General features: G+C 38.4%; 1 protein-coding gene across 5 annotated transcripts in view; it reads left to right on the top strand.

Annotated features, from left to right (window-relative positions):
* CACNA2D1 (calcium voltage-gated channel auxiliary subunit alpha2delta 1) overlaps window positions 1–16848 on the top strand; it is a 431292-nt gene that overhangs the window by 59325 nt on the left and 355119 nt on the right. For all 5 annotated transcript variants that reach the window (XM_075024734.1, XM_075024736.1, XM_075024735.1 and 2 more), the window contains exon 2: window positions 815–896. In XM_075024734.1, the coding sequence (XP_074880835.1) occupies window positions 815–896 (82 nt within the window). The remainder of the gene's footprint in view (window positions 1–814; window positions 897–16848) is intronic.

Here is a 16848-nt window from a genome sequence, read left to right on the forward strand (position 1 = left end):
GCAAATCACTGCCTGCTCCCTAGTGAAAAACAGCAGCCAGGAGCAGGCATGTGTTGCCAAAACAGCTTGTGCCATCTATATCTGCTACTGCCTGTCCCACTGCTGCTTCCTTGGAGTGTCTGGAGAGGGGCTACAGGCCAGAAGATTTATTCTGGTTTTTCAGCCTGCTCCCAGTTGCTCTTTTAATCTGCTTGTGCTGTCTGTTGGGAGAGGGACCTCAAGGCCCTCAGGAAAGGAGGAGTTGCTGGGAGTGAGCTGCAGGTCAGGCAGGTTGTCCTGGCAGGCAGTGTACCAGCTCTGTTGCAGTGATCTTTGCTATAGGTAGTAATAGATATGATAGCATGCTTGGTTTACAGCTGGCTTAGTGTGAGAAGAATCAGGTCATCAAGGCTGGGTAGAGGCTCTAATGAAAAAAAAAAAGAAAAAAAGAAGGTAAGTTAGGCTCTGTCACATTTAGAAACACACCTTGGTACCTGTCAACAAAAGGTAGCTACAGTGATATACTTGCTGGAGAAGACAGTGTCTGTCCTGGAGAACACCAGGCAAACTCCAGCTGATGAAAAGTAAAAGAAAGAAAAAAGCAAGTGACTTAGATTTGAGTCAGTGAAAGAGAACACCATCAGAGTGTAGTTTGAATATTTTGGTCCATTCCAAGGTTATTATTTTTTAGCAAAGACAAGTCTTGTACATTTTGTATTCAATTTTATCAACATATTCTCACTTTTTGCCCTTTTCTTGTGCTATATAATTATACGGAAGTTTCATTTGCCAGTGATCTGATTGGATGTCTCTCTCTTCTTTTTGGTTTCTGTAGGATAAAATCATGGGTAGATAAGATGCAAGAAGATCTTGTAACGTTAGCACGAACTGCAAGCGGAGTGGACCAGCTTGCTGCGGTGAGTAAGAAGATGCACCTTAGACTGCAATAACTAGAAAGTAAAGTGAATGGTGTGCCTCATGTAGGCATTACAATCATTTCATCGCAACATAGTAAAAAGATTTGGGGGAATTAAACTCTGCAGTGCTTGCTGAGAGAGAAATGAATAACACAGACATCTATCAATTCAATCTTTTAATGTTGCAGCACTTGCTCATTGCTAATATTTAATCAGCTTTGCAGTATCAGATATAAGGCTTACCATTGTTGCAACACTTCCACCTGAAGCAAGTGCTTTTATGTTATATGTTTGTCAAATACAGTATCCAGGAAGCAGCTGTTCATGGCAGTGGAGAATTCTGCTCTCTGTTAACAAGGGAGACTATTTTTCTGACACACATTTCCTGAAAAGAAGCAGCTTTTGGTTAGAAGAAACATAGATGAGAATGAAAACTACTTTTGTTCAGCTGTTCCAATTTAACCCAAAGTGTTTTAGGGAAGAATTTACAATTCTTCTGTCATTGAGAAGAAACTTTTGTGCTATATTCCATTCATAGAAGGTAAAAACACATCTGAGATTCCAGAAAAATGAAGTCACAATTCAGAAAATGTCAGGATTACGCTGCCTATACAACTTTGTGTGTATACATCATGATCCAGCATGCAACCACATGATCATACATTTCCTTCTCCCTATCCCTGCACAAGTCTCATGGCTCCTTCTGTGAACTGATGGATCTCTGGGTTGTTGTAGGTCTGTATAATGAAGGGAAATTTTGCTGTTCGGTCAGGAAAAGAAGTTATTCTGTCAGCCAACAAAAGCCCTTGGTGCTGGGGAAGTGAACATGAAGATGTGAGATTTGTTTTTCAGAAGTCATAATCTCCCAAAATGATCCATGAAAAGAGTAGTAGCTGTGTTTCAAAGCCATGAAGAAACACACAGAAAAGTCAGGTGTGGAGTTTCTCAGACTTAACACTGTATATTAATGTATTCCTTTGACCTTAATGACTTTTTACCCAGACTTCCACATTTCTCATGTGAATGTTCTCCTAGAAGGACATTTTCTCTTTACTGACTATAAGTGGAGGCTAGATGACTCGTTCAGATGTCCATGTATACACTTTGGAAGCTTCAGTTTAGATGAGATCACCACTGTCCTATAGAAGGAAAGGCTGTGTCACTGGATGTACATGAGGAACATAAATGAAGATTGCAGAGATTATTTTAGTTCTGGCCTTTTTTGGAGTGCTTCATATTGCAACATAATTTAAGGCAGATGCTTTAGATGCACTTTTTAATCTCGGAAACCCCCTGACAAACTGAAAATGAAATCTTGAAATCCTAACACAAAGTATCAGGTTGATACACACATGGGTTTCCAACATAGAATCTCAACAACACAGGAATGTCTACCATTTGAGCTTTCTGAGGAACTGTAAGGTTTACCTAGCATGGAACACTGATGGCAGTTTTTGTAGGTGGATTTCACATGTATCTGCTGACAGAGGACAGTGAGGCTTGTGAATCATGTCTCTCTCCAGGTTTTGGTGAGGAGTTTCTGGTAAGAGGACGGAAGGTCCCTTTTTGCTCATCTGATCTAGGTGTGATCTGTTCTCTCCTGCACTTGCCGTGTCTCTTTTTCCCTACTGTCTCCTCATTCAGCATCATACCTCTGATCCACCACTGGACTTTCCATTTCACTCCTGCTGTGCTGCGTGGGCTATCTTTCATCTCTCCTCAACATATTCTATGTTTTTGTCTCAGTTTCTACCTTTGCTGCCTGACCAGTCTGCCTTTCTCCCTTACATTGGCTTCTTATACCTGTTTTAGGATCTCTTTCCTCAGCTTTTTCCAATTCAGCACCTCTCTCTGGACTCTTTAGTCCAGAGCATTAGCATTTCCAAAACATTCTGTCCAGGTGTGTGTAGCCAGCCTGTCCCAATACTCCTATTGCATCTCTTCTCTTCATCAAGTGTTTTTCTTCCCCCTTCTCACCTTTCCCTCTATCACTAGTTTTCAGTCCCAGACCTGTAGTTCTCTCCTGTATACTTTTTCTATTTCTCCTCCCTTTCCTGTCTCTTCTCTCCTTATTCTTTGCTTGCCACTTTCCAGTCTGTTATCTCCTACTTCCATATCCCAATCTCTTGCCCTTTCTTCATTCAGTTTTCATCTCCTCTTTCTCACACTGCTTAGACCACAAATGTGTAGAGATCACCTGAGAGATCAGAACAAGTCGGAGCTTTAGCTCATCACACTGTAGGAGTGATGCTGTCTGGGTTGGGATACACCTGTGTGTAGGTTCTCAGGGATTTAGCTGATGAAGTCTCTGCAGTGACCTGCAGATGCTTTCCAGGCTAAAATTTGTTAAACAACAAGGAGTAAAAAGTGTATCTTTGAATCTACAGTGCAGGGGCAATAGAGTATTTCAAAGGGAAATGAGTTACAGAGGATTTCTGACTTGAGCAAAACAATGAGTTAATGTCTCAACCATTTTGCCTGGCTTTTCCATGCAAAGACCACATAGTAAAATAGATAATGAAAAACCAAGAAATTGATGCTGTCGCTCTTTTTTTTCCCTGAGAAAAATGTTAGTTTATGTAGTTAATATTTGGCAAACTTACAAGCTGCTAAAACAGTCTGATAATGAGAACTGCTGGGCAAACGTAATACTATGTAGTGCTACCAGCTATACTTAAACTATACTACAGTGACATTCATGCTAAGAAAAAATTGTTAGTCTGTGAATACTGTAGGTAAGTTTCTTTTTGAAAGCCAAAATTTATAGCACGCTTCAAGCAAATAGTAAGTTATCTCAGAGGGTATCCACAAGGTGATCAATATGTGCTTGTAATCCTAGGATTAAAAACATGAAAGGGGGATGTTTCCATGTAAAATATCCCTTTATATCAAAGCTGTTTGTTTGACCTAAATTGCATGTTTTTCTCTAGCCACAAGATTTTAATTAGGTCTCTTGCCTGCAAGGGAGAATGCAAAGTCCTGCAAGGTGTGAGCCATGCAGCCTCTCCCTCTTTCCTCTTGTTTACAGGCTATTGTCACTTTCCCATTTTTAATTACATCATTTTTTTTTTTCTGCTTGCTGCCTGTTAATGTTTAGCCAGATCTCTTCTGAAACAAACCACAGTCTTGGAAACATGGAGATTACAAGACATTTTGCATGCCTGTCACTTCTATTCACAGAACTTGCCTTCAGTTGCCCAAGCTTTAAAAATACTTAACAGCCAGACTGAATTTTCAGCTTTGATTTTGACTTATTACTTCTTCTAACTCCATAATTGTTTGGATCAAGTCTGTAGTCTTCATGTTTTGGAAAACTTCAAGTATATTTGTTTGTTTTTTCTGCCCCTCCTCCCTCCAAAAGCAGAATGGTTAATACAAAAAGAAGGAGCAGGATGGTCCTGTTATAAAATAGTAGACCTGACTTTCTGTGAACAGCTGTAGTACCAGAGGGCTGGAAAACTGTACTTTGGTCAGACAGATTTTTGGTAGGAGAAATGTTTTCCCTTGTTATAGGGAAAATCAATTTTAATTTGGCCAAGTGATGAGGTTAAAGCTTGTAGCAAGGATGTGTAGTAGATTATAACCATTTCACAGCCTGGTCAGCTTCTCCCAGGTCGCAGGGAAAGAAGTCCCACTGATTCAGCTGAAGTTACAATCTATGTCTGCTTCGTACAATTGAATCTTCTATGAAGATCTCTAAAGTGACCAAGATAGCTCTCAAAGTAGCACAGTTACTGTGTTCTCAGCTGGAGTGAATTAGTCCTTAAAAAACCAGGGCTTTTTCAATTAGCTGCTGTGCCATGCAAGTTCATGGTGTTTCCATAACTTGTTGAAGATATCTCAGGGTTCATCAGTGCTATACGTCATTGTATGTGCATTGGACATCTGTGGGTCTTTGTGCTGCAGGAAATTGTACTACACAACGGTCTCATCTGGAGAACTGTGAAATATTTTCTTCTGGTCATCATGGAGAGGCATAGGAGCACTGCCTGAACTCTCAATTAATTTGATTTTAGACTGGGAGAGCTTTTGACCAGAGAGAATGTAAAACTCAGCGTAATACATACTTCCAAAGGAATAAAAAAAATAAAATCTAAACCACTATTAAACTCAAGTGAGGGACTTGTTCTGCGAATAGCAGAACTGTTGAGATCAGTACCTATGTAAAAGTCTGATTTATTCTGCAGTGTGGTCATAGATACCCAGGGAGAGCATTTTTTATATTTAAGGAGTTTACATTCAACATGTACTCAATTTAATGGAATTATGTTTAAGGAGAGGAATCTCCTCAGAGGAGAATTCCCTTTTCATTTTCATTGACAAATTTCTTACAGTGGCTTGGAATCACAATCTTGTCCTAGTGACTAACCACTCTTCCTTCTGCTTTTGCACATATAATAGAGCCATTGTAAACCACTGCAACTTTCATTAATCACAACTTTTGAAAATATACCTATAGAGAGGATACACGATAATATACTCATGAATATTCCACATAGTGTTAAGAAAGAGAAAGTATTTAGGAACTGATTTAGTGAATTACTTCAGTAGTGATTATGTTCAGAAAATATGAAATTCTTTATGCCAACGGACGTTTCACACACCTTTTCTCTTATTAGCAATGATGACAGCATTTGCCTGTGGTAGGCAAAATTGCAAAAGCAAGCTTGGATGCCATTAAATTAGGAGTTCTAAAGTGAGGCTACACTTATCTATAGCCTTAACCAAGCAAACCAGTATAACTGGAGCAGAAGGAACAGACAAAATGGATATTTGTAGATGGAGAGGTAGGCAAGTGCTGAGGATTATTATGGTGCACAGGGGAAACATGATCTTTAATTTATGCATATGCCTTTACTCACTAATTGATATTTGCCATACACAGAGAATCCTGATTCAACCAAGAACTGAGCTCAGGTTTTCATTTTTCCATTTAGATCTTTAACTCCAGGTCATTCTTCCTGTGAATTAGTTGTGGTAAATTACTACTTTGCTGGTATGAATCAACACAAATACTAGTAACATCTAAATGCAAGTTCTGTTATCAGTAAGATCGATTGTGTCTAAAGTGTAGTTCCTCCTCGTGTCTTTCAAGTTTTGTTTATACTATCTGGGAATGGTCTCAAAATGGTTTTCCAAAAATAGTTTTAAAGGACATTTTTAAATACTGCTTTTTTGGACATTAGTAGGAGTTTAGGCGAGATTTGGGAGAACTCCAATTTGGATTTAATACCAATGTAATATCCTCATTACAGTAATGCAAAGATTGCTTCAACAAGGCAGGAAGTCAGGATTCAAGATGCCAAAATACTCAGCTGGTTGAAAACTGGCAGAGCTCCACTGACTTCAGTGGATTACACTGTTTTACATTTGCTAAGAGTCATGCCTAACAACATTTAATTTACAATTCAAGCAGGTAAAAAGTTCTTTGAAAAAAAAAGAAACATTTTTTACACAAGAAACAGAGGCTATAGCTTGATATTACTGCTGCTGTAGTTGCCCAGCTGAAAAGGGTATTGTTGGGTCCTTTCTATGATTTAACAGATTTTTTTTTCCTAGAAGAGCAAAGGGAATGTTTATAAGAAAAAAGTTGTTATATATACAACAACTTGAGACTTGAAAGCAGGAAGACAGGATACACAGGAAGATCTTTGTTAAGGATGTACAAGATGTCCAATGTTCTTCTTTAAATGGCTCTCAACAAAGACACAGCTTAGTATATGCCCTTTAATGTTATAAGTATTGTGTTTTTAAATAAAAAAACCCAGTCACGCAATTGTCCTTTCAACTTAAAAAGGTTCATGTAACTTTGTCTTGCTCATGAACTCTCTGTGCTGTCAGGCATTATGAAGCTGCTCTGGTGTGAATGATGTGGTTTCTACAGAGCAAATAGACTTTGGGGAAAAAAAAAGAAGGAATAGACAGCAGCTTAATAGAACTTTAAAATTCATGTAGCAAAATAAATATTGAGGATGCATCTGATCTCACTAGCTTCATTTATCAGTAGGCATTTTGTCTTAGTAAAGACAAAAAACTGGACGAAGTTTGAAGTCACATTCTTTACCTGCAACAGTTACCTCAGCATGCAGAAAAAAACAGGTGAAGAGCCTACAGAATTAAGTAAATACGTAGTCCCATTTTGATGGAAGTATGCTCAACCTCCATTTTTACACAAACCTTTCACAGCAAAGACCCATGACTAAGCTAATTGACAGCTCTTTTAATCTAATAAACTACAAGAAGTATGCTTCTGATTTCCAGCTCCTAAAATACCTCTAGGGACAGGAGAGAGGAGGGAGGGATCCCTGCAGTACCCAGAAAGGAAGGCCTCAGAGTAGAGAACATGCCTTATAGCAATGCATGAGCTTGTCTGTTCCAAACTGATTGAAGAGAATCCTCTTTTACATAAACACTGTATTAAAAATGTGGGTCTGTGTTAAGAGCTTTGACGTGACAAACACACTGGAGCTTCACTATGGCTGTTATGGCAAAAAAATACCCATCTTGTACAGTGTAACCTTTTTAAGCAATGGCATAAGTGAACGAGACAGCAGATAGAGATGCAGTTCCAAGGAAATCTAGTCTGAATCTGTTTCCTTCTTGATACATCACTGCAAAACCGATCCATGCATGATGTTCGTAAGGCATACTGTTATTACAGTCCCAGGAGCTGCAGAGTAAACCCATACTGACTGACTTGGCCTTTAAATGATATTCAAACTGAGATAGAAATACCGTTTCTTCCTCCAAAATTAGAGAGCTACATATGGATATTTGGTATGTGGCAATGAGTTCCATTCACAGAATGAGTCCACCAGCAACTGTTAGAAATTTTTTTATTTATTTTATCTCTTGAATGCTGTTTTATAATAATTAGCTCTTCCTTGCCGAACACCCAGCCGAGGTTCTGCATGAGCACATTTCATCCATTGCTCAGTGTGAGGTCTGTGTGCCTAATGCACAGATGGTGCGAGTCTGCTGAAGCACTCAGATTGGCAGCAGATTCCCAGTCCATGCTTTTAGCTTTTCAGGTCTTGGATCAGTCTCTAGAGCTTAACTGAGATGAGTGACTTGTAAGAGAGACTGGTCTCTGATTTGAACTGTCCTGGAGCAGGGATATTCAGGAAGGCTTCCTTCTGCTAGAAGGAATTATAACCTCGGCGTAATTTTCTGTTGGACTCATTACAGATTTTAGCTAAGTTACTGTTATGTTCTAGAGGCTCTACAGATAGAGGCATGCCACTAACTTACTACCTATAGAAGCTGTCATATATAGCTTGCCTTGTTTTCTTCATTAACTGTGTAGAGGTCTGTGCAAGGGGAGGCTTTAACAGTTTACTTGAACTTAATGTAAAATCTGTATCTGGATGAGTCTTCCCTGCGGTCATAGGTGGTCTGAAATTCCTGCTTCAAGAGGTGGTTTGACAGACAAGTTAGCAGTAAACGTTTCTGTTCTATCTTTTCTCTGTGATTGGCGTGATATTTATGTGGCTCTTTCTTTAAAGTCATAAAGTTAATGGGATGAATTAGCAAAGGCTTTACATAAATTTGCAATTATTTATTAAAAAAATTAAGCCGGTCCATAGAATTGAAATTTATATTTATTTTTACCAGCTTTACTTTTTTTTTTAATACTATATTTATCAGGTTGGATTCGGTTTAAATATGCTTTAGCCAAAGGCAAAGAGTTTTGTACCTCATGCTATTCTCTGATGAACTACCAGATGGACCTAGGGGATATATGGCCACATTCCAGAATATACTAAATTCACCCTTGTTAAGGTTGAAGTAATGGAGAGTTTTATAATTAAGAAAAATATAAAGAAGAAATGCGAGAACTTTTTTTTTTTTTAAGATGGTTTAAGTATAACAATCCAAATAAATACATTTGGCTTACATTTCTCTAGTGGTCTTGTCTATGGACTTTGAAAGTCTGAATTTGATTTGAAAGTCTGAATTTGATTTGAAAGTCTGAATTTCATTTGAATGTTGTGATTGCTATAGATTGTGATGAGTTTGTCAGTATTTTGACCTTGAATTTTAAGACACTTTTGACTTCTGAGCTATAAAATATTAATATATTAGTGTGTAGTCTCCATCCTTCTTCACCCCTGAAAATGGAAAATGTAACTAATACCACAACACTTGTAGGCACAACTTGCATAACTGTGAAGTGGTTCACTGTGTGCCCTGGGTGTACTCTCCAGTGCTCTAAGAAAGGAAAGCAAGTGCTTCAATGAGTCAAATATGGGAATTAAGGAAAATTTTATATTCATTCAATAAATTGTGCCATCCAGTGAGGTTCACTATGACTGATCTTAAAAGTCAGAACAGTATTGTATCCTTTCTTTTCTCCTTTTGTCTCTTTCTGTTGTTCTCAATGGAACAAAAGACTAAACCACATTTTTAAACATAAAATAAAATACAGAAGACTTTTTACCCATATAAAACAAATACAACTAAATTTTAGTGTCATCTTGAAATGAAAATTTAAACAGAACAAGTGTTTTGAAGTTGTTAAAGCAATTCTTAATCCTCATGAGGTTATCGGTTTTATATTTGCTGCAACTTCCCTGAGTTCAGGCCGTTTTTATGAGAGGCTCTGGTAGGTCTACAACTGAAGTTTTCCGCGGAAGTGCAGTTTTGTTACATTGTTTTTCTAAGGAGAAGAAGGAGAAAAATCTGAAAGCAATGAAGCAACTCTAATTTTTTTAAATGCCCTCAGTAATGTGTAATAAAGTAGACAGTTTATCAGAAAGTTTGGCCGAGTGCGCTGTGATGAGGCTGGTGCTCTGAAATGCTTGAATTCTTTCTAAGCATAAATTGGCTATTGTACACTATTTACAGTTGCGTCTTTTGCCTCATCCCTAAGGCAAGGACACCAGTTTGCTGTCCGAGTGGGGTGTGGTGAAGGGAAGTGAGGTCAGGATTACTTTTAGAATGGAATTGTGAAGGGGTTGGTACAGTGGAACATGGGCATTTCAGGTATTTATTGAGAAGTCAGACTCCACTGACCGGAATTAAAATAACGTATGAGATGGGTTAGACTGGTTAGAGATTCCCAAAATACAGTAACAGGTTTTTTGAGAACACAGTATTTATAAAGGTATCTCCCATTTGGGGTATGCCATTTCTATGTTCTATGTGCAACCAAATACCAAAGCTGCAGGCATTAAGAATAGAATCCTCCAAACTAAGTTCTGTTGAGTTTACACAGTGCTAACTAATGTCAACATGTCAGGAAAATTAAATCACTTTCAAAAATGCAGGCTAGGAAATTTGAAGACACATCTGCAAGTTCTTTTTGTAATCCAAATGGAAATTAAGAGATTGTCAAAACACAGGGAAGCCTCATTTATTATTTGCAGATGCTACTCTCCCTCTGCTCCCTTAGCAATAAACTGGCATTTTGAAGAGTTCCTTCTTCCAGCAAGCGAAATCAGCTGTAAGTCGCTAAGAATAGGTGGCTGCATTAACAAAGCTTGCTCAGGCTCAAGGGGAAGGGATGGCTTAATATTACCATAGTTTTAATTAATATTTGATGATCTGGATAATCTTTGAGCAAAGCACTGTTCTTGGTTCATTTATAACTTTCCATTGGCTTTAACACTAATAAAGTCTGTCCTATTGGTGCTTATGTTCAGATGGTTTTTGTAGAAGCTGAGAGCAAATTAAAGATTTGCCTTAAAAAAAAAACCACACATGAAAACTAACAAACACCCTAACGTTATAGCTAATCAGGTTCCAACTCCTGTGGTTAGTAAAACACCAAAAAAACTCTGCCAGTTGCCTGCAACTTAAAAATTACCTTTGGGGAGAGGGTCAATAGGAGTTAAATTGCATTAAGAGCAGCTGAGGCAGGACACAATTTCCTATGAATAAGTGAGTTTGAAAAATTACATAAGTGCCCACCTCAAAATAAGCGAGAAATGCAGAAGAAAGGTGAAACACTTTCTTCCTATTGTTGTTCTTCTGTTACAGGAAAGATTCACTTCTTGTACATGTTGTACTTACCATGAGTTGGGATTTTTGAGTTCTCATCCAGTCAGCTGAAAGCCTGAGCGAAAACTGCTGTGAAACCAATAAATGATGTAGTCTTGTTATTTAATGCTGTATTGCTATCGCTATGGAACAAAATCAAATGCATTTTTCTTAACAAAAGGGGGTTTATAGATCTGTTTTTGATGTTTGTACAATAGCAGAGGTACAAAGCTGAACTCACATTTTATGAAGATTTGAATACAAAGTGATAATTACAAAAATTACTTCTTAATTTTAAAGTCCTCTAGACTACTTTGTTAATTATCAACAGTCAAAAGTGTCTGATGATTCCATCCTACAAAGTATCCCTGATTATCTGCTTTCCTTTAAGTAGGCACCTGAGTGAGCCAATTGATTCTGGCACTACTTATACTCTCTCTGATGTTAACTGAAGCATAAGTGTTTCCAGCATCTTGCAGAATTCAGCCTGAATTACTTAAGAATGAACTAGCTCTAGTAATTTTTTCCTAATGTGCACATCACTACTATGAAATATCATGGTTTTCAACCTGTCAGCTGCCCTGTCACTTGTCATCCCAGACCTTTACAGCAGTAAGTGATCAGGCAAGTGATTCTGAAAAGCAACAGCTACAGTAAACTGTTGGGGTGGTTTTTTCCTTTGTGTTGTTGCCATGAATTTCAAGAATGAAGGCATCTGTGAGTTGCTAGGGAACAGCTGTAATCTTATTTATACATTATATATAGCAGAGAGTAAGACATATTTAAAATACTCAGACTGATTTCTTTGAACGTACAGAATGCTCCTTGGGAAGGAACATTTTTCAATGTGTTCCACAATGGATCACTTGTGATTCAAAGGAAAGAAATGCCTTGTGAGAAAGAAAAAATTCTCTGGCATGTATTAGAAATAGAAAGTATTAGTGTAACTTTGGAAATAAGATATGGTAGTAAGAAGATAGAATTTGCTGCCTCTGGCCAAATTATATAGTTGTTTGTGATAATAAAAAAGTTGTGTGTGTAATAAAAAGTTAGCAATAATAGCTGCGTGCAGTAAAAAGTTAGTTGTGTGTGTAATAAAGTTAGTTGTGTGTGTAATAAAAAGTTAGCAATAATAATCACTCACATGGATTGGAGTGGTTATTTCTGTTTTCCGACTTTTCCTGCTCCCAAGATCTCTTCATCTGTTTGGATGTCTGTCAAATGGTCCCCCATCTCCGCTTTTCTCACATAAATGAGATCATGATATATAACTTCATGGCACTCACAAAGGCAAAAAATAAATTAGTGAATATGTGGGTGTTACTAGTTGATACTTTGTTAGCTAAACAAAGTTATTAAAACTGAAACTGTAATTCTGTAAAACATGTTGATAAAACAATATGATTTCATCAAAGTATTTGTTTTGAAAATTTTAACATTGCTCAAAATTTCAGTAAGAAATGTCCCCTTTTTTTTTTTCAAACTGTATGATTCCTTTCTCCCCAGGATGAAATACGAAATTTGGGGGGAGGTCAGTCTGTATGATTTTTTTTGGATGGGGAGAGGGAGAACGGAGAGCTGACCAATATCCTGGGCCACGTTGAAGTAGATGTATGAATTAGAAAAATTCTTAAGTTATCCCATTAGCTAATTTTTTATTTAATATTCTGATACAGTTTATTAGGCAAGGTTTTTACTTCAATCAAGAATTGTAAGGTAACTCTTTTGTCTGGATAAGGAGCAGATAGAAATACTCTGTATCAGGACGAATACACCTCTGGAAGTGCCTGTTCCTTTCAGTAACTGTAAAGGTGACTTGGATGCTTGCTCAGCCTTAGGTTTAGAAATCTCAAAGCTACATAAATCCCCAGCTGTCAGCAAAGAGCAGGCATCATTCTTCAATTCTTACTGGTTTTAGCAGAGAATTACACATTGAAGAGAACCAGCTTTGCTGTTGAGTTGCACCCAAAGCCGAACACCCCGGGTGGGACTTCAGAAGCTATCCTGAACCTGCTGGCTGGGCTGGACCCCAGCAGCGTTCTGCACACACTGGGGTATTTCTGCATCTTGCTCCCCAGCAATCAAGGCTCTGAATGCTCTTTTACTTTGAGGGCAGCTCTGTACCTAAGCTACTTCTCTGCATTTGTGACATATTGTGCTGCAGCTAATGAGTAATCTGGAGTTGCTGGTGCATGAGGTGTCTGTTGCAGAAGTGCTGGCTCTGAACGTGGCGTCAGATTAGGTCATGCAAGCACCTGAGAAAAACATTCCCCAATTCTTCTAGTTCTGGGCAGTTAATGCCAAGATGTTGTAGTTTCCTTTGTGTAGCTCCAACCTGAGTCAGGGACAGAGGGGTGTTTTAAACTCTGACTGCACAGTTTTAAGGGAGCTGGATGCTGGTAATGGGGTCTGTCAGCAGTCTCAGACATGACAAGCAATGAACCAAGTCTAGGTTTCATCTAGGGCCTCCAGTCAGGAGGAAGAGGAGATATGGAGCCAGGGACAGGTTGGAGACAAGGTTGCAGTGTGGGTCCAACACCCATCCAAGAGACAGGACTGGAGAAAAGCTCTAACATACATCGGAGGGGTCCATCTAGGAGATGGGCTAACTATGGCATAGGGTCAAGGTTCATTGAAGGGGTAGGGCTGGAGACAGGCATACCTGTCCCGTAGCCAAGGACTGGGCTGAAATGGAGCCTGTGGACTGGGGTGCAGGCAGATGTTCCCAGCGGGGCAGGTCATGGTCATTGAGGCCTATTAGTGCCCCACGGGGGTAGAAAGCAAGAGACTTTTTGGAAGCACCAGGGGGAACTGGCCATGGGAGGCCCTCTCCAAAAGCAGGGAGTGGGCAGGAAGAGAATAGTTTACAAAACCTTTATTTAAGTTTTGCTCTGTTCTGGGGGGTTTTGGTAAGTTAATTGCTTTAGTATATAAGCTTGTAAAACCTAGCTCAAGATTTCACAAGCACTCAGTATTTTGGTGTAGTCACTTTCAGAAAAGATGGAGAAAGACCCACCACTAAGTTTTGATTGATTTGCGGTCCCAAGCTCAGTAGTATCTTTCAGCAGCAGTTTTACCATCATGATAATCTCCAGCTGGTCTAGACTGATTATAAAGCATTGACAGAGGTGTCCCATCAGCCTACCTGAGCTAGGTGGTCTTGAAAGTAGCACTGAAGTAATAAAAACAGCAATAGATTTACCTTGTATAGACAGGTATTACTGGAATAGTTGCGTTATTTTGTTTCTCTATTCCAAAGCATATTTCAAGGTAGGAAAAAATACAGTGGTTTTGGTTAACATTTGGAATTCTGGGTTTGAACTCCTGAAGATCTTGTTTCGTGTGACTTCTGTGTCCATGAAAGTAGTATTAAGTGATGGAACTGAGACTGGCATGTTCATGTCCCATGTTTGGGCCCTCGACCTAAGACCACAGATCCAAAGCACAGATAATTTATTGCTCTCAGGAACTCTTTCTGAGTTTAATAAAGCATGGGGGCCATTTAAATAAAATGTCAATGTTACAGAGGGTCCCAATACCTGCCACAATGCATCAAGAGCCATGCAATGAAGGTGCATCTTTCATTCTCTCTCAATTTGTACAGAAATGTTTGACTTTCCCTTGCGAGTCTTACAGAAAGCAAGGAGAATGTCTCTTTGTGAGAGATTTATAAACATGTCCTTGAAGACTGAGTGGAGAAGGGCATGTTCTGCTGAGGAGCTGGCAGTTTTTCTAATCTTTACCACATTTAACTATTGTCCTTCTTGTCTTGTTTCATCCTAATGTGACTCTCCCTATCATATTCTCACCCCTAAAACCTTGCAGTTCATTATACCAGAATAAGTATTCAGTATTTAGGAAGCAATTTTAATACATTTTTGCCTGAATAAAGAAGTTCATGGCTATTGAGTTCAGGGAAAAATTGAAGTATTTTTTGTGCTATGACCTTACAGATTTTACTTAGTCATGCAATGAGGCTTTATTCTGTGACAAGTGGTAGGGTTTTACTGACAATTTGGAGAACTTTTAGCAAAACATTAGTGATTAAAGTACTGAAAATGATTTCAGAAGTAAAAGCCAACAGAAACTTGCATTCATTTGGTCAAAGCAATTTAATAAAATGTATTTAAATTAGCTCTTCTTAACAAGCCACGAAGCCTGCCAAATTGCATTTTGAAAGACGAATGAGCACACCTTTGCTGATAACACTCTTTATGGCTATTTGAGATGAGTTTTAGCTAATTGTGTTTAACTGCTAGGTGGGAGGCTTGGAGAAGGAAAAGTTTGTCACAGGTTGCCAAACCCTGAAGTGCATATCATTTCTCTGTGTGTTGTGGTGAACTGCTGCAATGCTACAGCTGAATTAAAGAAAAGGGGAGCAGGCAAGAAATAAATTATGTACGCACCTCTTAAATAATTAGTGAATATTTCTTACACTGTTCTTTGGTAGTTGTGGCAGGTCTCACACTTCAGGAAAATAAAGAAGTATGTGAAGTTCTGAGTTATTTCTGATGCCTTTTGTTTAGGAACTTGTGGGATAAATCTTCCACTGGCAGTAGAAGCAGGGGAGATAGATAGGTGCTCCGAGCCCTGCCATGGGATAAAGCGAAGAGGAGGAGAAAGAGAGTCACTGACTCGACTCTATGTGGGATCTTGTGCAAGACTCAAAGGTTTTTTGGGGGGTTGTTGTTCTGAATTTTTTTCCTTACTTTTTTTTAATCACTGATAAATAACAGCTTGTGAAGCCAGCCTTGAAGTCAGGCTTTCTCAGTAGTAGGACCCACAATGCCTGTTGTAAAGGTTTTAAGTTGAAGTATGATTCAGGCTTTTGAACTATTCTGATAGCTGGTGCTGGAGAAGAAAAATGTTTATTTTTTGCCTAAAAATGTATCCACTATACCACACTTTGACAGTCTGCAGCTTTCAAACCATTCAAGCTTGGAGGTATGGGAACAACTTCCCTATAGGAATGGGGTTTGTGAAAAAATTGAGTGCTTTCACATTGGGGTTTATAAGATCATATGTTTGCTATAAGAACAGATTACATACAGGGATGAAAGTGCAAATCTTCCATCCAGGTTCTCAATCCCTTACTAGTATAGCTTACTCTAACTTTGCTTTATATTGAAAGATTAAGTCCCAATAAATTACTCCTATTGTGTTTCTGGTTGGTGGGGTGCAGAATCACGGTTGTGTGGATGCAGTGAGCTATCATCTTAACTTCTGCTGAGGCTGTTAGATCACAGCCTGTTAGAAAGCATATTTCACTAAGTGCTTAAAGATGTCAAAGAATTAGCACTACAGCACTCGCCCTTACATAGCTGGTCAGCGCAGTCTCCAAGCATCCCTATCATCCATCTGCTCCAAACCTGCATTACTTGAGCACATACTTGCCTGTGCCCCTACTGTGTATGTTGTTTGCTTGTGGCCTTCTTAATGTTTGTTTATAATACTGAGTGAAAAATTTAATTACAATGAAATGGCATTTTTGCAGTGAACTACTGCTTTTTCCAAATTTTAAGATGTTTTTGCCTAATTGAAACTCCCGAATGAAAAGGGATTATATTTAAATTGTTTTATTGCTTTCGTCGTTGAGTAGCAGATGAAAAGCAATTGCATGAACAAATCTGAAAAAAGAGAAACCAGGAAAATATTGAACAAAGCAAAACAAACTTTTTCACAAGTAAAATGAATGAATGCTTTAAATTTTTTAAAAACTATTATTTAAAAACTTCCGTGAAAGTTATTTTACATTTTTCTAGCCTATTTGTAAAATCTTGTGACAATTCTTCTATAAATTTAGTTACTTTTGATGCAGGTGTACTTCACACAGTCATGAATGAAGTTTAAAGGATTTGGTACTACATTTCTCGTCAAAGAATAAAAACAAACACGTGGTAACACCCATCTTCTGTGTCTGTTCCTTATGTGACTGGGGTGAATAATTGCTGCTGATGGGAAGACCCATGAG

The sequence above is a fragment of the Buteo buteo genome, chromosome 4, assembly GCF_964188355.1.
Source record: "Buteo buteo chromosome 4, bButBut1.hap1.1, whole genome shotgun sequence".
NCBI classification, from domain to species: domain Eukaryota; kingdom Metazoa; phylum Chordata; class Aves; order Accipitriformes; family Accipitridae; genus Buteo; species Buteo buteo.